The 21,457-nt window shown below is 24.5% G+C and overlaps 2 protein-coding genes across 4 annotated transcripts; both read left to right on the top strand.

The window, feature by feature from the left end:
• The first annotated feature begins 6,136 nt into the window (after positions 1–6,136).
• On the top strand, positions 6,137–13,047 carry LOC112591223 (androgen-induced gene 1 protein-like). The gene is made up of 5 exons (XM_025334976.1): positions 6,137–6,744; positions 8,581–8,718; positions 10,132–10,349; positions 11,982–12,150; positions 12,357–13,047. Exons 1-5 carry the CDS (start codon positions 6,562–6,564, stop codon positions 12,381–12,383), a joined length of 735 nt encoding a protein of 244 aa, XP_025190761.1. The 5' UTR covers positions 6,137–6,561; the 3' UTR covers positions 12,384–13,047.
• Positions 13,048–13,943: 896 nt separating this feature from the next.
• LOC112591225 (calponin homology domain-containing protein DDB_G0272472) lies at positions 13,944–20,856 on the top strand. 3 transcript variants are annotated; one of them, XM_025334978.1, is made up of 10 exons: positions 13,944–14,316; positions 14,528–14,627; positions 17,500–17,724; positions 17,788–17,981; positions 18,050–18,217; positions 18,799–18,997; positions 19,067–19,189; positions 19,277–19,357; positions 19,550–19,627; positions 20,609–20,856. In XM_025334978.1, exons 2-10 carry the CDS (start codon positions 14,529–14,531, stop codon positions 20,822–20,824), a joined length of 1,383 nt encoding a protein of 460 aa, XP_025190763.1. In that variant the 5' UTR covers positions 13,944–14,316; position 14,528; the 3' UTR covers positions 20,825–20,856. The 3 variants fall into 3 exon arrangements, with proteins under 3 accessions (XP_025190763.1, XP_025190762.1, XP_025190764.1); XM_025334977.1 differs by having other exon boundaries at positions 19,067–19,204; XM_025334979.1 differs by lacking the exon at positions 19,550–19,627 and having other exon boundaries at positions 19,067–19,204.
• The last annotated feature ends 601 nt before the right edge of the window (positions 20,857–21,457 follow it).

Genomic DNA, 21,457 nt, shown 5'->3' with positions numbered 1-21,457 from the left:
TATCAATATAATGATAAAATGTAGCATTTTCAATGTTTATATTCCATATTTAAACAATATTATACATAAATTAAGTTATAACATCTCCCATTGAAAATTTCTATAGGGCATGTCAGTGACTCGTAGCGTCACTACTTACTGCGTAAATATATTCAATTTACTCCTTTAAGCCAGTGCTCGAGCTTGTTCGGGGAACACAAATATTAGCGAATCAGCCAAAACGAGAGGAGAAGTTAGGTAGGTTTGCGCGATGCATTCGTCGGTGATGACTACATATGCCACACGAGTTTTCATATACCTATAGGTATAAAATATACAGGGCCCGTTTATTCTCCGTGACCGCGGAGCAATAGATCTTGCCCAAAAAAATTTAACTTGAACTAGATCTTCTACACGGTGACCGCTACTTATTCAAATAAGTATATCAGTGTATCATTGATTTTTTTTTTTTGATTTTTATTTCTTAATTTATAGGTGCAAGTGGCACTACATTTAATAAACTACGCGAATCGATGTATATATTATGATTAGTGATTACTTAATTGTTACGTACAACAGCACTACTGCGCAACAAATCAACTCTCCTGTAAACGACGCCACTGCAGCATCGTTTCGTAGTTCATTTTTAATTTCATTATTAACTTAATTTAAAAAATATATGTTTAAATGTATAATCTGTGCAATATCTCTGATATTTGTATAGGTAATTAAATAATTGTATGCATGTTTAAAACGAATAGGTTCAGTGGTTCATAAACGAATTAACTACGTACAAAACAACGATATTTACACGGTTCAAATTGGTGAAATTGATTCCATATAATACATATAAAAAAAATGTATATTATATAAAATCACACCATCGCGTCACAGCAATATTTTTATTTACTTAAGTCGCGACACAGGTATACATTGGATCATTATTAATTACCTGGTATCCCACATGTCATAACATATTAATATTTTGTTCTGTAGCACGATTAATCTTTTTTTTATTTATTTAATTAAGTTTATATGGTATATTATACCACGCTTTTTTATAACAGTAAAATTATTTTGAGTAAAAGAAAATAATAGACTACTTCTGTGGTTAAATTTTATTTTAAAATTATTTAAATATTGCTCTCGTTTTATAATTGTATGACATGATGTTTGCATATCATTTAGTGATTACCTATGGTTAATATTTTCCTTATTTCCTATCGTTGATTATTGCAGTTTAAAGTTTCGTTAATAATGTTGTTTTACGCTTCATTTATAATATGAACGATCAGCTTGTTTACCTACGGTCTGTGCCTGAACGTAATTGCACACGATTTAATATTTTTTTAAATTTTGATTTAAATACATTTGTTTTTACTTATATTTTTCGAAGCTCAAGAATTTCAGAATAAGAACATAAACGTAATTGTAGGTACATAATATAACTTAATTTTAATTCAATTAAATGCCAAAAGAGAAATATGTAATTTATGTTGCATGTCACGTATAACAGTAGGAGTTATTTAACTTTTTGATGATTAAAAAGTTAAATTAGGTAAAACGTAAAACAATATACAATATATTATATCTTTAATTTTCACATATTTACTATAATGTATAATATATATTATTTGATGAATCTACATAATAAATTTATGTTTTTTTTATTGTACCAAAAACTTAAACACAGAAATTGTCCTAAATATCTATAATACATTATATTCTCATATAGATATTATTTGTCTAGGTATTAACCAAGTAAATGTAGAAATAAATTGAGTGAAATCTGAATTCGTGATAAATGATGATGATATCCATTAGTGATTGAGTGTTACCATATGGGACAGGTATAATGTTATACTGTTATACATAGTAATTAGTAATAAAAATAATTCCAATCTCGTCTAAATGCAGCCTCTAGAAATACACACAGGTCACTACATTAATACTATATACTTATTAACCATTTTAAAAAGAAATATATTCACAGGTATATTATATTTGGTTGTCCTCAAAATTGTAAAGCGTCGGGAGAGAGGAAATTAACTCTCAGATAATTTTTTTTTCTTAAATAATTTATAAAAATTATATTCAGTTATAATGTTTTAAATTATTATTTTTTTATTATTATTCTAATAAAATGGTTTATAACTACTATAATTGCTTATAATGTGTTCATTTTATTCCAAAATATATATGATATTTTATTAATAATTGTATTCAAATAACTAAATATAATTTTTATATTTTTTATTTCAATAATTTGTTCAAAGATCTATTATATCACACTTGCATCAAAGACATTAAAAAATAGTACAAATAGGTTATAAATATAATCATACAAATTTTGGACACACTCAAGAGTATAAATAAAATTGTAATATAAAATATATTTACAGGTTTGAAATAAGCAGTAAAATACACTGTAAGAATTGGAAAAATGAAACATTTAGTATCTCTGCACCTACTATATATGTACATAAAAGTATAAAACACTGAGTTTCATATGAAAATATTTAAATTAATCAGTATTTTTTTTAAAAAACTAATATTTTTAGGGGTTGTTAGATTAATATAATAAATAAAATGGTTTGAAAACAACAAAAATATTTTTTAGGTATTTCATGTTGCAACATTTTACTCTATAATTAGTATATAAACCAAAAAATTTTAAGAAAATTGGATTAATCAGAAAAAATAAAAAATAAGGTAGGCAAGTAACTAACCTGCTGCTATATATTAGATGTCAAGTGAATCGTTATTGACTAAATCACTATAATGAATTTTATTAAATTTGAATTTAGTGATAAACTGATAACCCATTATATATCATAAAAAATGATTTAAGCGAAGATTTTCTAAATGATGGTAATTATGTTTACGAAACAATTATTTTAATAATAATATTACATTTGCATAATAATTCCCGTTTTCCTTAAATTTTTGTTTATTTTTCTCAATTATAAGAAAAAGTACTGTGAGTTTTTAATTTTAACCTTTTTAAAGTACAAACTAGAATACTAGATTTAATTTGCTATCCATAACGACCAAAACTACTCTCAGAGTAAATATTGAAGTATTTTATCAACTATTTATCGTTTACACAGACAAAAAAAAAAAAATCATTGTAATATCAATACGTTCATCATCGCTCCACTCGGAATCTAAAAAAATTACACATTATAATTAAAAAGTATGTATTAAATTTAAACTTTAGGAGGTATAATCATCATGTTTAAATGTATAGTTTTCTATATTATTATTGCTGAATATTTAAATAACATCTTCAAAGTTAATTATTCTGAAACACTAACATTTTAGTGATAATAGTTATAAATTTAATTTCAACACTTATTTGCAATAACACTGATAAATATGACACATTGACACGACACATAAAATAAAATGTTTTCTATATCTCTTTAAAATAAATCAAAATTATTTTATCTTAATACACCAAGTGTGGTCATAATGTACAAAAGTAACAGTTGGTAACTCATATTAAAATTTGAAATGTATATTTATGCACGTATATCAGTTAAATTGTAATTAAATTAAATACCTAGGTAGGTATTAAGTATCTATGTACACTTTTATGCTGAAAAAATTATGAAATATCAAAAATATGCATAAAAATAATTACTTTTTATTACAGCTGCATAAAAAAATGTAATAAATATATAGGTACATATTAATTTGAATTTAGAGCTCTTGGCTATATAAACGCTGTCAGTTCGCTGTTGATGTATTAAATCGATTCTAATGCAATAGATTTTTATTTATTTCACAGTAAATATTATACAGATTATGATCTAACAAGCCTTACTTATCAAATATTAATATGTATATTATTAATTTTAATTAGGTATTCTATGTTCCTATATATAAAATGTAGGTAATTGTAATGGACAGTTAGTGAACCGTGTACATGTAATATTTATATAACTAGCCCAGTGTTAACCTATATTATGTATTATAATTATAATGGTGTATTAAAATACTATGTTATAAATTAAAAGTAGATATAAAAATTTTTTTCATGTATAACTAAAAAAACACTTCATATGTTCATTATTTTTTTAAATTTGGACAAATTTAATTAATTTTATTGAAATTGAATAATATGCAATATAAAAAATGTAGTCACTACAGCTATCTTATTTTAATTTATTTTTAAAGTAAAGAATGACTTGTCATAAACTAGTATCCTTAAATAATAAAATATTTTTACTTTATAACGCTACTGACATAGATCTTAGTATATTTTTGAATATTTCGCAACAAGTTTGCCAATCTATTTAAACATTTTAAGATTATCTTTTGGCTACAATCCAATTTTTTTTCTTACAAAATTTAGCTACTGTTCCAATAAATTATCAATAACAAAATTGGTTAAAATATTATCGGGAACGCGTTATTTATGTAAAAAAGAAAATCACTGTAAAATTATAAAACCTTACATTTACAAGCAAACGTCTTCAGTTATAAGTTATTATATTATAAATATAAAATAATAAAAATAAAATATAAGCAAATAGAATATTTTGATTATAATCCAAACTTAAAGAAAGTATAATGGCAAAATAATCAATAATCATAATATATTATGTACGACTAAAAAAAAAATAAATATTGACCCTATCTATATATCCATATAATAATTATACATTATTTAAGGTATTTTTTTTTTATATATACATCATAATCATATTGTACAGAGTGATTTACTATAAACAGTTAATAATTACTTCGACAATTATTCAAATAAATGTTTTACCTATATAATGATAATTTTCTTTTTTTTATTTATATTATTATTTTAGGTTTATACTTTAAGCAGAATAACTATTTTAAAAATGTCAATGTACAACTATCTTTACAGTTCGGGATCGAGGTTTCCTCTTGCAACTTGATTTTTAAATAAATTTAAAATGCATTTTTAATATTTTATATTTATTCATCAAATTAACACAGAATTATAAATGAATATTTATTTATTTTTTAATCAAAATTTGGGTTATTTACTTTTAAAAGAATTTTTATCTAATATCTGTATACACGATAAATGCTATCTAGATTAAAATTGAAAAACGAAAAATTAACTATCATTATGAAGCAGTACGATATAATATAATGACTATTAAGTATTTATACATTAAAAATATTAAGTAATAAAGAGGTAATCGATCGAAAATGTTGTGATTGAATAATATTATTTTTGATTGGTTATAAAATACATAGTTACCTGTATAATTTATATGTGATATTTCTATAGACATAAATTTATTTAGAGGTCGAATTGATACTAAAATGCATTGCTAACTTTTGATTAATTATACGTAAACGTAAATAGTCATATGTATACGAATATGATATAGGATGGTACTCAACAGTAAATACTTATTATTTTGAAAGTATAAATAGTTTGAAAAATGTTAGTGTTATGCAATTATAACATTTTATATTGCCACTTATTTTTGTTGGTAACAGCTTTTTATTTTTAAATAACGCAAATGACTCCAAAAACCTACATTTTTAATTTTATAAGCAGAGTAAGAATAATAATAAAAATAAAAATAATATCTTAAATGTGTGTTATATTTTATTTAGATATATTGTTTGAGGGTTGAGTAAATAATGACCGATATCTGGTCAAAATCAGGTCTTTTTTTCCATTAATCTATGATCTTTATACTTAAAACACAGTCTATGAATCAAACTTCAAAACTTGATATTTGGAAGTTGAAAGTTTTTAGAAAATTATTCTTTTTCAAATAATTGAATTTTTACTTGGCAATCAATTAAAAATCACAAAATGATAATGGACTAACCAACAAACATATTAAAGTAAAATGTTTCTTCTGGCCAAGTAAAAATTATTATTATTATAAAATTGAAATATTTCCAACAGAAAATTTAATAAAAAAAAAAGTAAAAATAATACGTATTAAAATGTATTAAAGAGAATCGCCTTGTATAAACTATTAACCTAGGATTATAATGTTTACCAATTTATTATGACAGTTTAATTATTAATTTATCTAACAATTTAGGATATAGGTAAACCGGTAAACTGGCTAAAGTTCATCCGGGCTTCTCTTATCTATGCCGAGACCGTATGCGGTGTATACTGTACATAGTTTATTAATATTCACCGTGTCAGTATCTCGTTAATAATACACTTTGGGTACCTATGACGGTGTGATAATAATATTTCATTGTATTAATATACAAATCTGAAGGTGTAATTTATGATTAATAATCACGTACCGTTCGACCGATCCAGACCCGTGAAGTTGAGTCAGTTTGTTTTTGTCGTTTTCATTCCATCTGACACCGCGAACGAGGGAAGACAACAAATATAACGTACGATTGCATACAAGTTATCGTTAACTTTAACAAGTGCAAGTAAAATACGGTTTTAAACGAATGATCTATTTTGTCGATACAATACTGTTATATAGTTAGTATGTAGACGAATTTGTCTTCGGTGGTGCAGTATTTTTTTCTTTACGATATAATATAATATATTCTGTTCTATTATAATATTATATTGGAGAAAATCGGTTACGACGAATAATGACCACCGCGGACAAGACCTGCATTTTGGACACCATCAACAAGGGCGTACATCTGTTAGGTGCCGTGCTCTTCACTTACTCACTCTACTATTACTACACATACGTCAACATACCAGCCCATCTGAACCCCCTAGATGAGGCCGTCGGTGGAAAATTCAAATATTTAACCTTCTGCAATATGGTAAATACTTTTTGCTTATATACTATACGCATCGTTAAGTTATTTTTATTTTCATTCATTAAGTTTGATTATTTGCAAATTTTTTACACCTCCATATACTATTTTCTAAGTAAAATGTTTATTATTTTAATAAATATTAAATACGTTTATAGTCTTTGGCCCTTGTGGAACACTGAATTTCAAAAACAATTTTCCAGACATTTTTCATGGAACTCTGCTGCAGATCTGCAGGAGCTCAGCCTCCACATAAATGCTAACCGTTGTAGGCGTCTTTATTTTCACCTTTTTCTCTTCTATAGGTACTTTTTAGTTTTTCTTAGCACATATATGGTAATTTATACTCTTGCAAACTTAACGGCGAAAATGTAATATTAACTAGTCAACATTTAAAAATAAATTCGTCAGTAAATTGTTAGATATTTTTGAACAACTTTCAATGTTTTTAAGACTTGATTTTCAACAATAAATAATAATATTTTTAACTTTTATACTGATACCGTAAAGATAGCAACACAGAAGTTTACTAAAACTTGTTTTGGAATTAAACCATATTTGTACCATTTATCTAGAAATTTCTGTTTTATTGTTTGTGTAGGTAATTCAAAAAGGATAATAAACGTAGACTTTTTTTTTTAAGTTTTAAGTTTGAATTTTAAATTATGTATTAAATTAATTAAAAAAACGACCATTTTCATATTATTTCATTGTAAGTAATTCATATAATTATTTATTTTTAATTACTAAGACCTGAAAGTAAAAATTGTCGAGCGTTTTAATAAAATTGTAAATTTGAACGTAAATTTTAATTCTTTAATATTTATAAGATATACTAAGTGTAACTTAAATTTAATTTTAGATATTGTAAACTTTGCCAAAATTATTTACTCACTATTTTATCTTATTGTTGTGTAATTGTTCTAACTAAATAAAACTTTAAATGATTCGTTCTAAAAATCATTCGTGTTTATATTAATGTAAAAGTATGAATAAATACAGTAGTGAAATATGAATAGTTAAAAATATTCCAGTGTCTTGAATAAAGTCAATTAAATTGCTATTTGTACGTTAGTTTAGGTTAAGGTAAAAGTGGAAAATTTTCTAATAATGAAAATAAAATTTGAGAAACTATAAATTATCCAACAATATCTAAAAACAATCTAACAATTTTTTAAATCATTTTAAATTTTAACTTTTAATCTTTAAAGTTCGCAAGGGTATATTTTATTTTAACAGCTATACAAATTCGTTATTACAGAAGCATATTACATAATTATTTGTTGTTATAATAAGACTATAATATTAAAGTGTTAAGGTTTCTAGATAGGTAGTAACTGATTACTATACTCATACTCCCTTGTACTTGTAGGGCTTTTAAGATTATTGAGTTCTACTATTTTAGTAATATGTTTGATATTATTTTTCTTTCGTTAGTCGAGTAGTCAAGTTAAGATTAAACAAGTTTAGCACATGATCGGATTGGATAATATTAATAAAATAAATATGAAAAAATTCTTAATTATAATAGATCTAATAATGTAGCTCAGAGTTACTTATTGATGTACACCAGTTTATTATTATTTCTTAAAATTCAAAGAAATTGATCCTAATCCCTCTATGGTAGTTGATTGTACTTGACTATACTATAATAGGTATTAGATAACCTTTATAGATAAATCAAAACAAATTACTTTTAATTTAGTTGAAAAATGATGAAATGTAATTCTGATTATAATTGTATACATAATAATACACTGGTTTACATTTTTTGGGCTTTGAATGAACTGTATGTCTGAATAAATGACAGCACTACAATAGTGGTTGATTTTTTTTTCACAGGTCATCCAAACAGTTTTTTACCTATACGCGGTGTTCATCGATCACATCGCCGTGCATACTTGCTCGGCTATCACATCAGAATCACTTAAAAGAAGCAAACACAATTTTTTTACAATTTTTGCATTCCCGCTTTCTATGGTAATATGTAGTTATATTTACAAATTATAATAAAAATCGATAAAAATTAATTTTAATTTAGTTAAAAATCCATGTATAATATTACTTATATATATAATTAAAAATTGAAGAGCTGACCTAACCTATAGTAGGTTTTAAATATATCTGACCATTGAGTACCTAAATCACTGTATAATATATTCTATGTGTTAAATTTGAATTCAGTGATAAATCACTATGTATAAAAAACAATTCTACTGTAGATCATATATACGCATCTATTTTTAAACTTATAAGTTAATATATATTAAATATGTAATATATTATATTTATATATTAGTTTTTTTTTTTTTTTTATTTAAAATAACTAACAAGTAATAAGTAATAATGGATGTTGCTATAAACATTTTTGTTGTAACCATTGCATTTATAAATTATAAATTAATAATTATTACTAACATATCATATTTTTATAACTGTTATTAATTTATACTTCAACATCGAAAACTATTATAAAAGTATAATGTGATATATTGTGTCAAGTTTCCGTAATTCATATTTTTGAATCATAACAAAACAACCAGTATACTTATCAAATTCAATTTTTTTAACAGTTCAACTTCAAAGCTCATAAAAAAGATACGTTTGCATTTCAACTTTAAATAAACTTTCTATGCTCACCAACAAAAAACACATAAGACTTTCAATACTCCCTTTCCCATCATTTAAATATTGTTAATTTACTTATTGTATAACGTGTAAATTTAGATTGTAAAAATAAAACTTTGTTTTAATAGAAAAAAATACCCAATAAAAGAAGCTATAATTAAACATATTTTTTGTAATTACGTCCTCGTAACTTGAATTACTTTCGCAGTTATCTATTAAAATATTTAAATATCAGTCATTTTTCCAATATTTAAATATTAGACATATTATTAAATTAAAAAAAAAAAGCAGAATAAGTATTCATATTTGATATTTTACATCACTGATTGGACACTGAACTGATGTCTCTGTGTGGACTCAGAATGATCTTAAGTTAAGTCTTATCTGTCTATAGATCTCACTACACCTACACCAGTGACGTGTAAATGTTATAATTTATAAAAATAATGTTTAATTGTAAATAGTTCCTTAATAGTATACCGTATATGTTAGATAAGTAAATTAATATATTATATATCATAATATAACTTATAAGTAATTAATATTTTTCAATAGACTTTTTATATAAATAGCTAGTTATAATAATACTAATAAGTTATAATATCTATAAATTATAATTGATTGTTATAAATTAATTATACTTAATATATTTAATTTTATAATTAACAATACAAATTAAAAAAATATATTATATGAATATCATAAGAGCAATAAGCGAATTTTAAAAATATATTCTTAATTACATTGGTGATTATTGTTTTACAGTTCATTACCTTAAGCTTTTGGCCAATGTGGTTTGCTGACAAATCTTTAGTTATGCCTATGCACTATGATCTATACTTTCCGAGTTGGCTGAATCATGTCACACATGCACATATTTTTATATTTGCGATATTGGAAATGATCACAACTTACCGAGAATATCCATCCAGAATTACAGGATTGTCTGTTTTTATTGCTTTTAAACTTTGCTATTTGGTTTGGTAAGTAGAGTTAGATTTTCATGCATCATTTTTTCAATATTTTAATGTTATAATGGTTTTAATCTTATAACTGATTAAAATTAAAAATTATAAATATCAAATACTAAAATACAATAAATAAATAGCTTCTTTAATTAACGTAGGTATTAAAAAAGCCTATATAAGGGAAAACAATTAAATTTGCGAATAAAGTTTCTGTACACATATAAATACTCTTAAATTAAAGTGAATAAAATGCGTACCAATAAAAAAATTCAAACGAAATTTACAAATTTACGTAGATTTACCTAGGTAAATACTAGGTGGCACTTATTAACTTAAGTTAACTTCTTTTTTCAATAATAAATTTTATTTAAGTATCTATCTATTTATAAGTGTAGGTATATTGTAATTTATTATTTAGCGCCCGTCTAAATAATATAATAACATTATAAATGAGTATAATATTATTATTAAATAATATATACTATACATTAATATTTAACATCTATTTAAATGTTAAATATTTCATTATTTATGCTGGCCAAATTGTTTAGGAAAATTCGAAAATAGAACATCGGATGATTTCATTTGGAAAGTAGTGATCTAAAAAATAATTAGGCATATAACTTGTACGTAAAATATGTTAATAAAAGAGATGGAAAAATGGTGAAAGCCAATATCTATTTGATACACTTAAAATAAATATAAATGATAGTAAAACATTATCTATATAAGTATATGACTATTGATTATAACAATATAGATATTATAATCATCAGAATAATAAAAAAGTGGGACAAATAAATATAAACATTTTGAAAAAGTCGTAAACTAAAAATAAAAATAAAAATTATTTAATGATAGATTTTATTGATTTTTTTTTAGAGAATACAGATATATCTTTAAATAATAATAATAAAAAAAAATAGATTTAAATTATAAAATTTAATTTTTTGTTTTTGTATAGAGTCCTTTAGAACATTGTAAGAATATTGACTTATAAAAATTAGATAGGTATCAGCTAAGTATATGTATAATAATTTACAATTTACAAATATTTATAGGTATTTTAAAATGAATAGATAATGGATGTAATATTTAACAACGATAAATTATGATACAAACATTTTATCAATTAGAAACAAATCAGAAATGTCACTAATAGACATTTAAGTCGTATTAATCAATAATTATTAAAGTAATTATAGGTATTAAAGAAGTGAAATTATCGCATTAAAAACATATTCAATATTTAAATTAATTGAATTTTTACATTAATATATCTAATAAATTACACTAACTAAATTTAAAATTACATTGAAATAATTTTTTTTAAATGAAAAAAATATAATAATTGATAATATAAATATAGAAAAATCAATAATTAATAAATAAAAACATTGCTTACACTGTGAAAATGTATCACAGCTGTTTTTTTCAGTTATCGAAGTTTTTTGTATTTTTGTACTTATTTATCACACAATAAATTCTTATATGTACCTGGAGAAACTTTTTTCAACATTAGTAGTTGATAATTGTAAATTTTGCTTTTGTCCAAACAATACATTTGGTTGTGATTAGCCATCATAATTAAGTTAAATTTCATAAATGTAAATTATGATAATGTAATGATTAAATATTTATTTACAGGATTAACTATATATTTTACAAGAGTGGCATGTGGGTTTACCCTATTCTTGCGAAACTAAACTTACCATTGAGAGTGATGTTCTTCACCGGAACCTTTTTTTATGCTCCATTTACCTATCTAGCCGGTGAATATTTTAATAACATCTACTGGGGCATTCATCCGCCTAATGTAAGTTATTATCATATTAATTTCATTTGTTTCTATGGTTTATAATCAAAATATAATGTATAATAATATAAATTATTAAATAGATAGGTAATAAAAATTAAACACGAAATATTGATATTATTATATATTATTATGGTATAGTTTTGCTGTCCAGATTTATTATCATCTAATAATGGTTATTATGTTTTTGTAAATTTTTGTTTCAGAAATCATATACGACAAAGGAAGAATAAAATGAATATAATATTAACATGGCATTATACTCAATTTTGTATGTTTAATGTTGTACCAGAATGCCAAATTTTTAGGTATCTACTTATAAATCGCATGTACCTATGCGTTTAATTTTGAATTGTATAAGATATATCAATATTATAGGTATATATAAATTAAAATGTTACAAGTGTATATACATACTATATACAACACAATGCACCATATTATCATATAACGTCTTATAGAGATACTAACTTTTGTCGATTACCTATGTTATTTAATACCAACGAACACTCTTGTAATAATCAGCTGCCAAGCGCTTAATACTTATTATTAAGTTATGATAATATAAGTACCTATACATAATGTATCCACATTAAAATATATTCATGGTAGGTATAACATTAATTAATCGTTTCGGATTTACAATTAAATAGCAAACGAGTGGCAGCTTTAAATGACAATTGCATTAAAGCATTAAATACATGTAGAACTAGTGTACCTATGAAGTATCTATCGACTACCTGGTTACCTATGTACTATAGCGTCATGACAGTCATATGTGTAATTGTTGTAATTGGATTTGTGATGTGTAAACTTTCAAACGTATCTATACAATTATTATTTTCATTTTTTTATGACTGACTGTTGGTGTAAAAATAAATAGGCATTTACTCTCAATACGGTTTTTAACACTTTTATTAAACAAAAAACATATGTGCATTCGAAAAGTTAAACCGTAACTACGTAGGTACGTGAACAAACACTAGTTTGGGGAAGGGAATGTATTATCCACCTAATGTAATTGTAGTATTTTGGTAATAGGTAGTCATTTTGCTGGTATACAGCTACCACTGTCCACTACACTGTCCATAGTAGGTTAAAGCAACGCGCTAACGAGTCCATACAATAATATATGTATACTTAGTGTTTACTGCATGATATTATGATAATAATTTAACCTTCGATTACCTGTGCCGTTTAACGATTTATATTAAATCGCTTTCAACAACAATATTCAACGTAAAACGCGTAAAAAATGATGGCTTAATATTTATTTAAATTTTAATATTATTAAACAATAAGTTGTATTTGTGTACTGGACGTGTGACCGCGGAATATGTATTATACGGGTATTGGTGTGACTATGAAGTCGAAACTCGACGGTTCATAATTTGTATTCCCGCCACTACGAGTGCTAGCAATAGTAGCAACAGTACGCCGATTACCGACGGACCGGTGACGGGATTCGTCGCGCCGTGCCACCACAGTCGCAGACCGCAGTACGGCAGTAGCCGATTTGAGAATCGCCACGCCGAGGTCACCGCACCAACAACAACAACAACAATATCTCCACGACCGCGACAACCGTCTTATCTATACCGTGTTCTCGTCGCGTTCGCGTAATTCGTACTCGCGTTTGGGTTGACAAACACCACCGAAAACTGTTATTTGTTACTTTTAATACTTTTATATTTTTAGTTATTAGTGTTATTACAGTATTGTCTGTATTTATACGTTTTTATCGACGAAAATATTAATTTTATAATACTATATTATAATATAGTCGGTAATAATAATATTATAAATTATTACGAATTTACGAAGCCGGGTTTGAATTTCAAATTTCAAATTGATTTTACATTTTTACAGTACATCGTCCCGTACTACTCCTATTGTTGTGTCGGGCAGTGGCATTTCTAGTAATGATTTTAAATTTTACAATAATTGTGTTTTGTTAATTAATCCGCGTCCAGGGCCTATAGTGACCTAATGCTAAACGATACTTATTAATAAATAAACTAAGTATGCAGTACACCAATAACATCATTAATGTTATGAATTTATGCCGACCGGAACGGGTTTCCGAATAAAAATCGAATTAAACCAACTTCGTCGCGTATTATAATTTTGTGATGATGACACCATTACCAGTCCCGTGACATTCATGTGAGTTTTTAAGTATTCATAAGAATTTTTGACTTTTTCCTTTCTATATTGACCGGCATTCGCCGCCACAATAGCTAGCATTGCGCAAATTGCACAAGGCTGATTCCCGTCTGCTCAATAATATTATGACGTGTGTGAACATAATAAATTTCCATCAAAACAGTTACCTTTTATATTTATTATTATAATTGTTGATGTTGTCTGATCTCAGAATGTCAAACAGTAATAATGCATCGCCCAGCCGTATTCCAAAGCCGAATTGGTTGCGGCACTCGAATAGAACACCAAAGATCCAAAGACATCAAAGTCTAGTAAGTGAAAAACTGATTTTCACATTTAAATTAACTGTATGGATAATATAAATAAAGTAGGTATCTTTCATAGCTTCTAAAGAAAGGTGTCTGATACTGTTGGCATTTAATTTAATGTACCTACCAATAGTAGATAGTTGATAATTTTTTATTTTTTGACACATACTTTAAGACTATGTTAATTAAGCATAGGGTTATTAATTATACTATTTTCATGATAATATTTATTTTAGTACCTCAGATAGAAGGTAGATTATTGATAGGATATTTATAATGGTTGTGACTATGGACAGGGGCGCAATTTCAATAAAAAAACTGGAGGTGCTTATTTTCATCTATCTATTTTTATTATGACATTTCAAGGTTTTGGATACATGTTACTATTCAAATCTAAATGAACATAAAACAACTTGGGATGCTAAGCACACCTAAGCACTCCCCCCCTCCAAATTGCAGCTATGACTATAAGTAAAAATAATGATATAATTTTCAATAATAATTAGTAATTACCTATTAATATAAATATAAATGATTATTTTAATTACAATAATTAAATAAGGAATTGATAAACAAAAAAAAAAAAAAAAAAATTGAAAAACTTTGATTTTGTTTTTATTATCAAATAAACAGAAAGAACTATTAATATTTATTGTTTAATAATTACATTATTATAGAAATAATTTTTATTTGTTTAATCATCAGATTAAATTAAAATATTTATAATTTTATCAACTTAAGTATTTGGTTTTAATATAGTATTCTGATAATTGTCATCAGAATATTAAATATATAACTTATAATACAAATGATAATGAAAATTAATAATTATAATGAAATTAATAAATAATTGTGTTAAATAAATATTAATAAATATTGATATTAAAATGGCAAAATTAAGTTACTTGAGGACAACTTTTTTTTTATAGTTGATATTTTCTTTTCTAAATAACTAAAAAGTATTAAATATACATATCGAATTAGTTACCTATCTGATGATGTATACTAACATTAAACAATACATTATAATAGGTATAGTATAATAATAATGTAGTGGTAATGAATATTGTCTATCGTAATGAATGTGGATATTATTCATTTTTAAAAATTTGTTTCTCCTCTTGTCTGCTTTAGTTATTTTAAAACAAATATAAACATTTCACCAACTGATTGTTTTTAATTTTTGTGCATGTTTGGTCGTTTTTAAAATCAATCACTTTTTTAAAATGCTTAGTGTCTATTAATTGTAGATTTATCATAAATTATAATTTAGGCTATGAGATAAATATATTATTAAATCTTAAAAAATGCAATAATAAATAAAATATATCATTAGTTGTATTGAAATAGCAGAAATCAAAAAAATTAAGATACATATTAATGTTTGTTGTTGTTACCAGAGTCCTGAAATTAATGATACATAGTATGTCCAATATAGATTCCATAAGTGAATAAAATTGTAAGGTTGTAAGTGCACTGATAAAAACAAGAAATATTCTTATAGAACCTATACTCATATGTTAGGTCTATATTACTAATAACTAATAATACATGTAATAAGTTGTAAGTATTAAAAACCAACCCATAATAAAATTTCAAAAAAAATTACATATGTGTATCTGTGATCTAAGATGATCCTCTGTCTTAGACCCAATTTAAATTTACAGGTCTGATCTGTTAGTAAATGGAAATAAAAATATTAAAATCTTTAAGTTATTAGTTAGGTAGGTTCTAAATAGCTTTTAAATTTTATAAATTATTATAAGTTGTTATTAATCAGTAGATTACTGTACAATAAGGTTTTAATATTTTTTAAACTAGATAAGACATATATTTTTTATTCTATTTACGTGGAATTCTATTTTTAAAATGTTTTAAAATATGCTTTTAGAAAATAATGTTTTGAACACATTGGAATGTTACCAATTGTAGGGCTATTATGTTATGAAATCCAATGAAAGCCAGTACTTAGAAAATGTTTTTTGAAGACAAAAGTATTTTTCTAAGCATGTGAAAGCCTAATACATACAATTATTATTATCAAGAATAAAATATAATATATGTACAACCAAAATTTACTAAAAATTCATACATAAAAAATTAGCAAGTGGATACTGCTCTGCTGTATATTAGTTACTGACTGGGTGACTTTTATGGGTGTGTAAAATTTGAATTCAATGATATATTATTAGTATATGCAAAATAATTTTGAGCCAAGACAAAGTATATTTTGTTATATATATATATATATTTAATACATTTTTTAATTTTATCTAAATTTAAACATAAAAATTAATTATCTTTTTATATATTTCAGATTTTATGGTTTCAGTATGAACCAATTCTGATAAATATTGTATTAAATTTTCTAGATTTTGATATAAAACAAAAATGTTCTTAATTTTTTGTTTATTTTTCCCCATTAAAAAAAATTAACTGAATTTTTAATTTTGACCTCTTTAAAGTAGATCCAATTTCCTATACTAAACCATTTCAAACATTGAAATTAGAAGCATTTAATCGTGTATGACACTTGAAAAAAAACTCCATGAAATAAAAACATTTAATATTACGTTTAGAATCTAAAATTAATATTAAATAAAATTATGATACAATTGTAAATAAACACAATAATTATAATTTATAAAGTAATAGTAGGTATTCATATTTTAAAATTATAATTAGAAAAATTTAGGCTCATACTTTTAATACTGTTCGCTAAGTACTAACTATTTTTATAATATATTAATAGTAATACTGATAAAATTTTATAATTATATTTAGTATTTATGTATGAAAATTTGATTAACATATTAATAATATATATATATTTATTAATTTATGTATACATCTAAATTATTAATATTATTTTTAGCAAACTTTAAATACATATGAAAAAGATGATGATTGTGCATCAGAAAAAAGTTTTGGCAGTACAACCAGCAGTCAATGTGATAATGGTCATTCTATGTTTGCTCTTAATGGCACCACATATTCCAGTCGTAAAAAGGCTTATTTACACTATTGCCCCTCAAATATTGGCAGTGAAGAGTATCTTACTCCTACACAAAGATCTAGTCGAACTATCAGAAATCTTAGAGTAAAACAAAATCATTTTAACATTATAATGTTCAATAATGATAATAGTTATTGAATAATTTAGAGATTGCTAAATGATGCTCACAGTGAACTAAATGATAAAGATACAGAAATTGATCAGCTTAAAAGAGAAAATATTGAACTTAAAGTAAAGTGTGGATATGAAGCTGCTAATAATTCAATCGCAGAAGGTGATGAAGATGAGGAAACTGCTAGGTTCATACCCAGCAAAGAACAAACCCCTGAACCTGATTCGACGTAATTATTCTTTTGAAAATAAAATGTCATTAAAATTTTTTAATTGGTTTTTCTATTTCCTATTTTAGCAAACTTTCAAGAAGTTTTTTAAATCCATCACCATCACCAGCAGATTCAGGGCATGGTGATGAATATGATGAAGCTAAGAAATTACGCCAAGCTTATGATGAGTTACGCGAGAAACATAATGATAAGATTGAAGAATTATTAAAAAGCTTAGGAGAACTTAATGAAAAGTAAGAGCTGTTACTTCTACTTATTTATTGTTGGATAATAATGTAAACAGTATAGATTTTTATTGAATTTTGATCCAGAGATTTTGTCTTACTGGAATTTCAGCCATGCTTATTCCTGTATGATATACTTGCATATACTACAGTATACTTGCAAGAATGATATCAAAATAGCCACATGATATTGCATAACAACCAATATTTTTTCTTACGAATTAATGATTAAGTCAGAATTACTTAACAATAAGATAACTTGATTTGTAGTATTAAAGTTAAGAAAATTTAGGCAGAGGTATGATTAAAAAAATTGTTTTTAATATAAGTGATTGAGTTTAAGACAAAGACATGATGGTTTGTCAAAAAAGTCAGTGAAGATGAAAGTGAGAAGTGTAGATTCTATTATATTATTATATATTCTTTGATAAATACAAACTTCACAATAACAAAACAATCATCAAATTCTGCTAAGTTATTATTTTCTATTTTTATTTTTATCATAGAAGAGTAATGATATAAAAATAATATGAGTTGTATTTAAATCTATATTAGTTTTTTAATGTGATATTTAATGTATGTTTTTTAAGATATTACGGATTAAAACCATTACTTGATGAAGCAAACATCAGAATTAAAGAACTTGAAAGGGAAAATGATTTCCTTAAATGGTCTAAAACTGTACAAGATAATACTATAACTACTACTGATTCAGCTTCTATTAACCACATAAAGAAGAATTTTTGTGATGCTCTTACTCAGACTCAATCAATATTACAATTAGATAAGGTTTATTTTTCAAAAAAAAAAAAAAAAACAGTTTATCAATATTTTTAATATGTATTTATGGGTTTTTAGAGGACTGAAACTGATCAAACGCACCACAATTTCTATGATGCTATTACAGTAAATTCTCAAAGCTCATTACAGAAATCCGATTCAGACAAAAATCATGTTATCTCAACACAAACTCAACAAATTGTATGTCTAGAAAAGGTTTGTCATACCTTATTCATTTTCTCAGCATTTTTATATTATTAGTACTTATTTATCAATATACTTATTTAGGATACTGAGACTGATAACCAGGAACTTGAAGATGATGTAGATGAGTTGAGCAATATTAAATTGCAATTAAAAAAGACCAAAGTAAGATATACTATTTTGAATTATTTAATTATAATATACTACATTCTATTCAAATATTCTAATTTCTAACCTTCTTGTGTTTGTGTTCACTAACATGTAGCAATTTTATTTTGCGAATTTATTACTGTACACGTTTGTCTTGAGTAAACAATTATTTGTTTAGAATCTTTTTAGAATATGTTTAAAATTTAGGGACGTAGCCAAAGTGTTGGTGGCACTTTATTATCCGGACCTGAGGCCATTGCCCTTTGGATGATCGGCACGAAAAAGGTTCGTCTCTTAGATCCCCTCTTATGTGCAAATTTATGGCATTTTAATTTCTTATGCATGGGAGTTTAAGCGAGTTGTACATTGATCAATACTGGATTGGATTTCTATAATAAATTGTTTTTGTTTTATTAATATTGTATATTGTTATTTACTATTTTTATTTGGCAAGTAGTTGGTGGATAGGAAATATAGAACAGTAATAGATCAAAGTTAATGACATACATTATTTTATAATGAATTTTATTCAAGGAATATAATACAAAACAAATATGAAATTCACATATTTTTTTAATATGAGTTATTTAACTATGAAAAAAAAAAAAAAGTAATTATCAAAGTTTCACTTCTTAAATTTTCAATTGTTTTATTGCACGTGGTATAGCAATTTTTATATGAAACCAAACAATCCAATTTTTGTAAGCTTAAGTGTAAAATTACTATTTTATGTAATATTTATTACAAAATAAAGTTTTTCCTAAATTGTTTTTTCTAGTACAATTCTTTACTTTTTTTTATTGTAATAACATCAAAACAATATACTAATATACAATTGATTATAAAAGTTTATGGTATTGATAAGTTATTCATTAAAATGTAAAAAAAAATAGAATTTTTTTTTGAAATCTGTAGACTATATGTAAAATATATACTAAATAGATGAAATATTTTTAGATTAATTCATAATTGATACCTTAATTTGCTTAGGTGAAATATATTTTATGCACTTCTTTTATTATCCTGTTTCAGTAGTAAGTGAACAGAATATATAGTTTTGTCTTTTATATGGTTTTTTTTTTATTTTTGTTTGTTTTTTTTGTAGATAAACACAATATTGTAAAAAAAAGTGTACATAATTAGTAATTACTATTGCACTGGTTTATCCTAATCATGGCTGACTAGAGATAACCTAATAGCTTTGCAAAATAAGTTTATTTATTAACTCCCATTTATCAAAAAAATCTTTTATTTTGTGTTTTACAGGCAATGTATGAAACTATTCTCCAACAACAATTGGAACAACAACGTCAGCGTCCACTACATGATGCTGAAATGACACTACAATTCTTAAAATCAGCATTTTACTATTATCTTACCGATCCCTCTAATACCACTGGACATTTAAACGCAATATTAAGCATACTTCAGTATTCAGATGCTGAAAAAAAAATTATCGAGAGAAATCAAGCATGGAAATAACATTATTTAAAAACATATTTTCATCATTTATAGTACATTTTTGAATTATTTTAATTATTGTCCAATTTAAATTTACTGAAAATAATTTTTTTTCCTATGATTAATTTTAAAGTAAGTTTCCTAATTAGTTTATATTTCTTGGTTTTCTGTTTTTTTTCATTTTATTTTTAAATTTTATAGTATCAGTATTATAGTTATCAATAGGGTTCTTGTAAGATTTATTAGAGTATTATTTTTTGTTGTTTTAAAAGAACATTTTATCTTTTAAATAGACACTGTATTTATAACAATTTTCAATCAATTTAGATCAATTGATTTAACGCACTGATCATATTTTAGTATGACCAGTCACCTGTGACTATACAGTGTACTATACACTTTTGTGCAGTATGTTGTCAATTTATAATGTATCAGTATTGTGATAAACTTAAATTGTGATTAATAAATTTATTATTTATCAAAATTAATATTATTTTTTTTTTAGTTTTTAGTTTGCGCATTAGCTTATCTATGATTATTTTAAAGTGTATTTAAAATTACGACCTGTAATATTATTTTTTAAACTTTAAAATTTGTAGAATTTAACAGAGGGATTCTATTGTACACGTTTAAGATTTTGAGTTAAAATAATCA

The sequence above is a fragment of the Melanaphis sacchari genome, unplaced genomic scaffold, assembly GCF_002803265.2.
Source record: "Melanaphis sacchari strain LSU unplaced genomic scaffold, SCAv2.0 Contig12_pilon_pilon, whole genome shotgun sequence".
NCBI classification, from domain to species: domain Eukaryota; kingdom Metazoa; phylum Arthropoda; class Insecta; order Hemiptera; family Aphididae; genus Melanaphis; species Melanaphis sacchari.
This window is presented reverse-complemented; position numbering and strand designations above follow the sequence as displayed.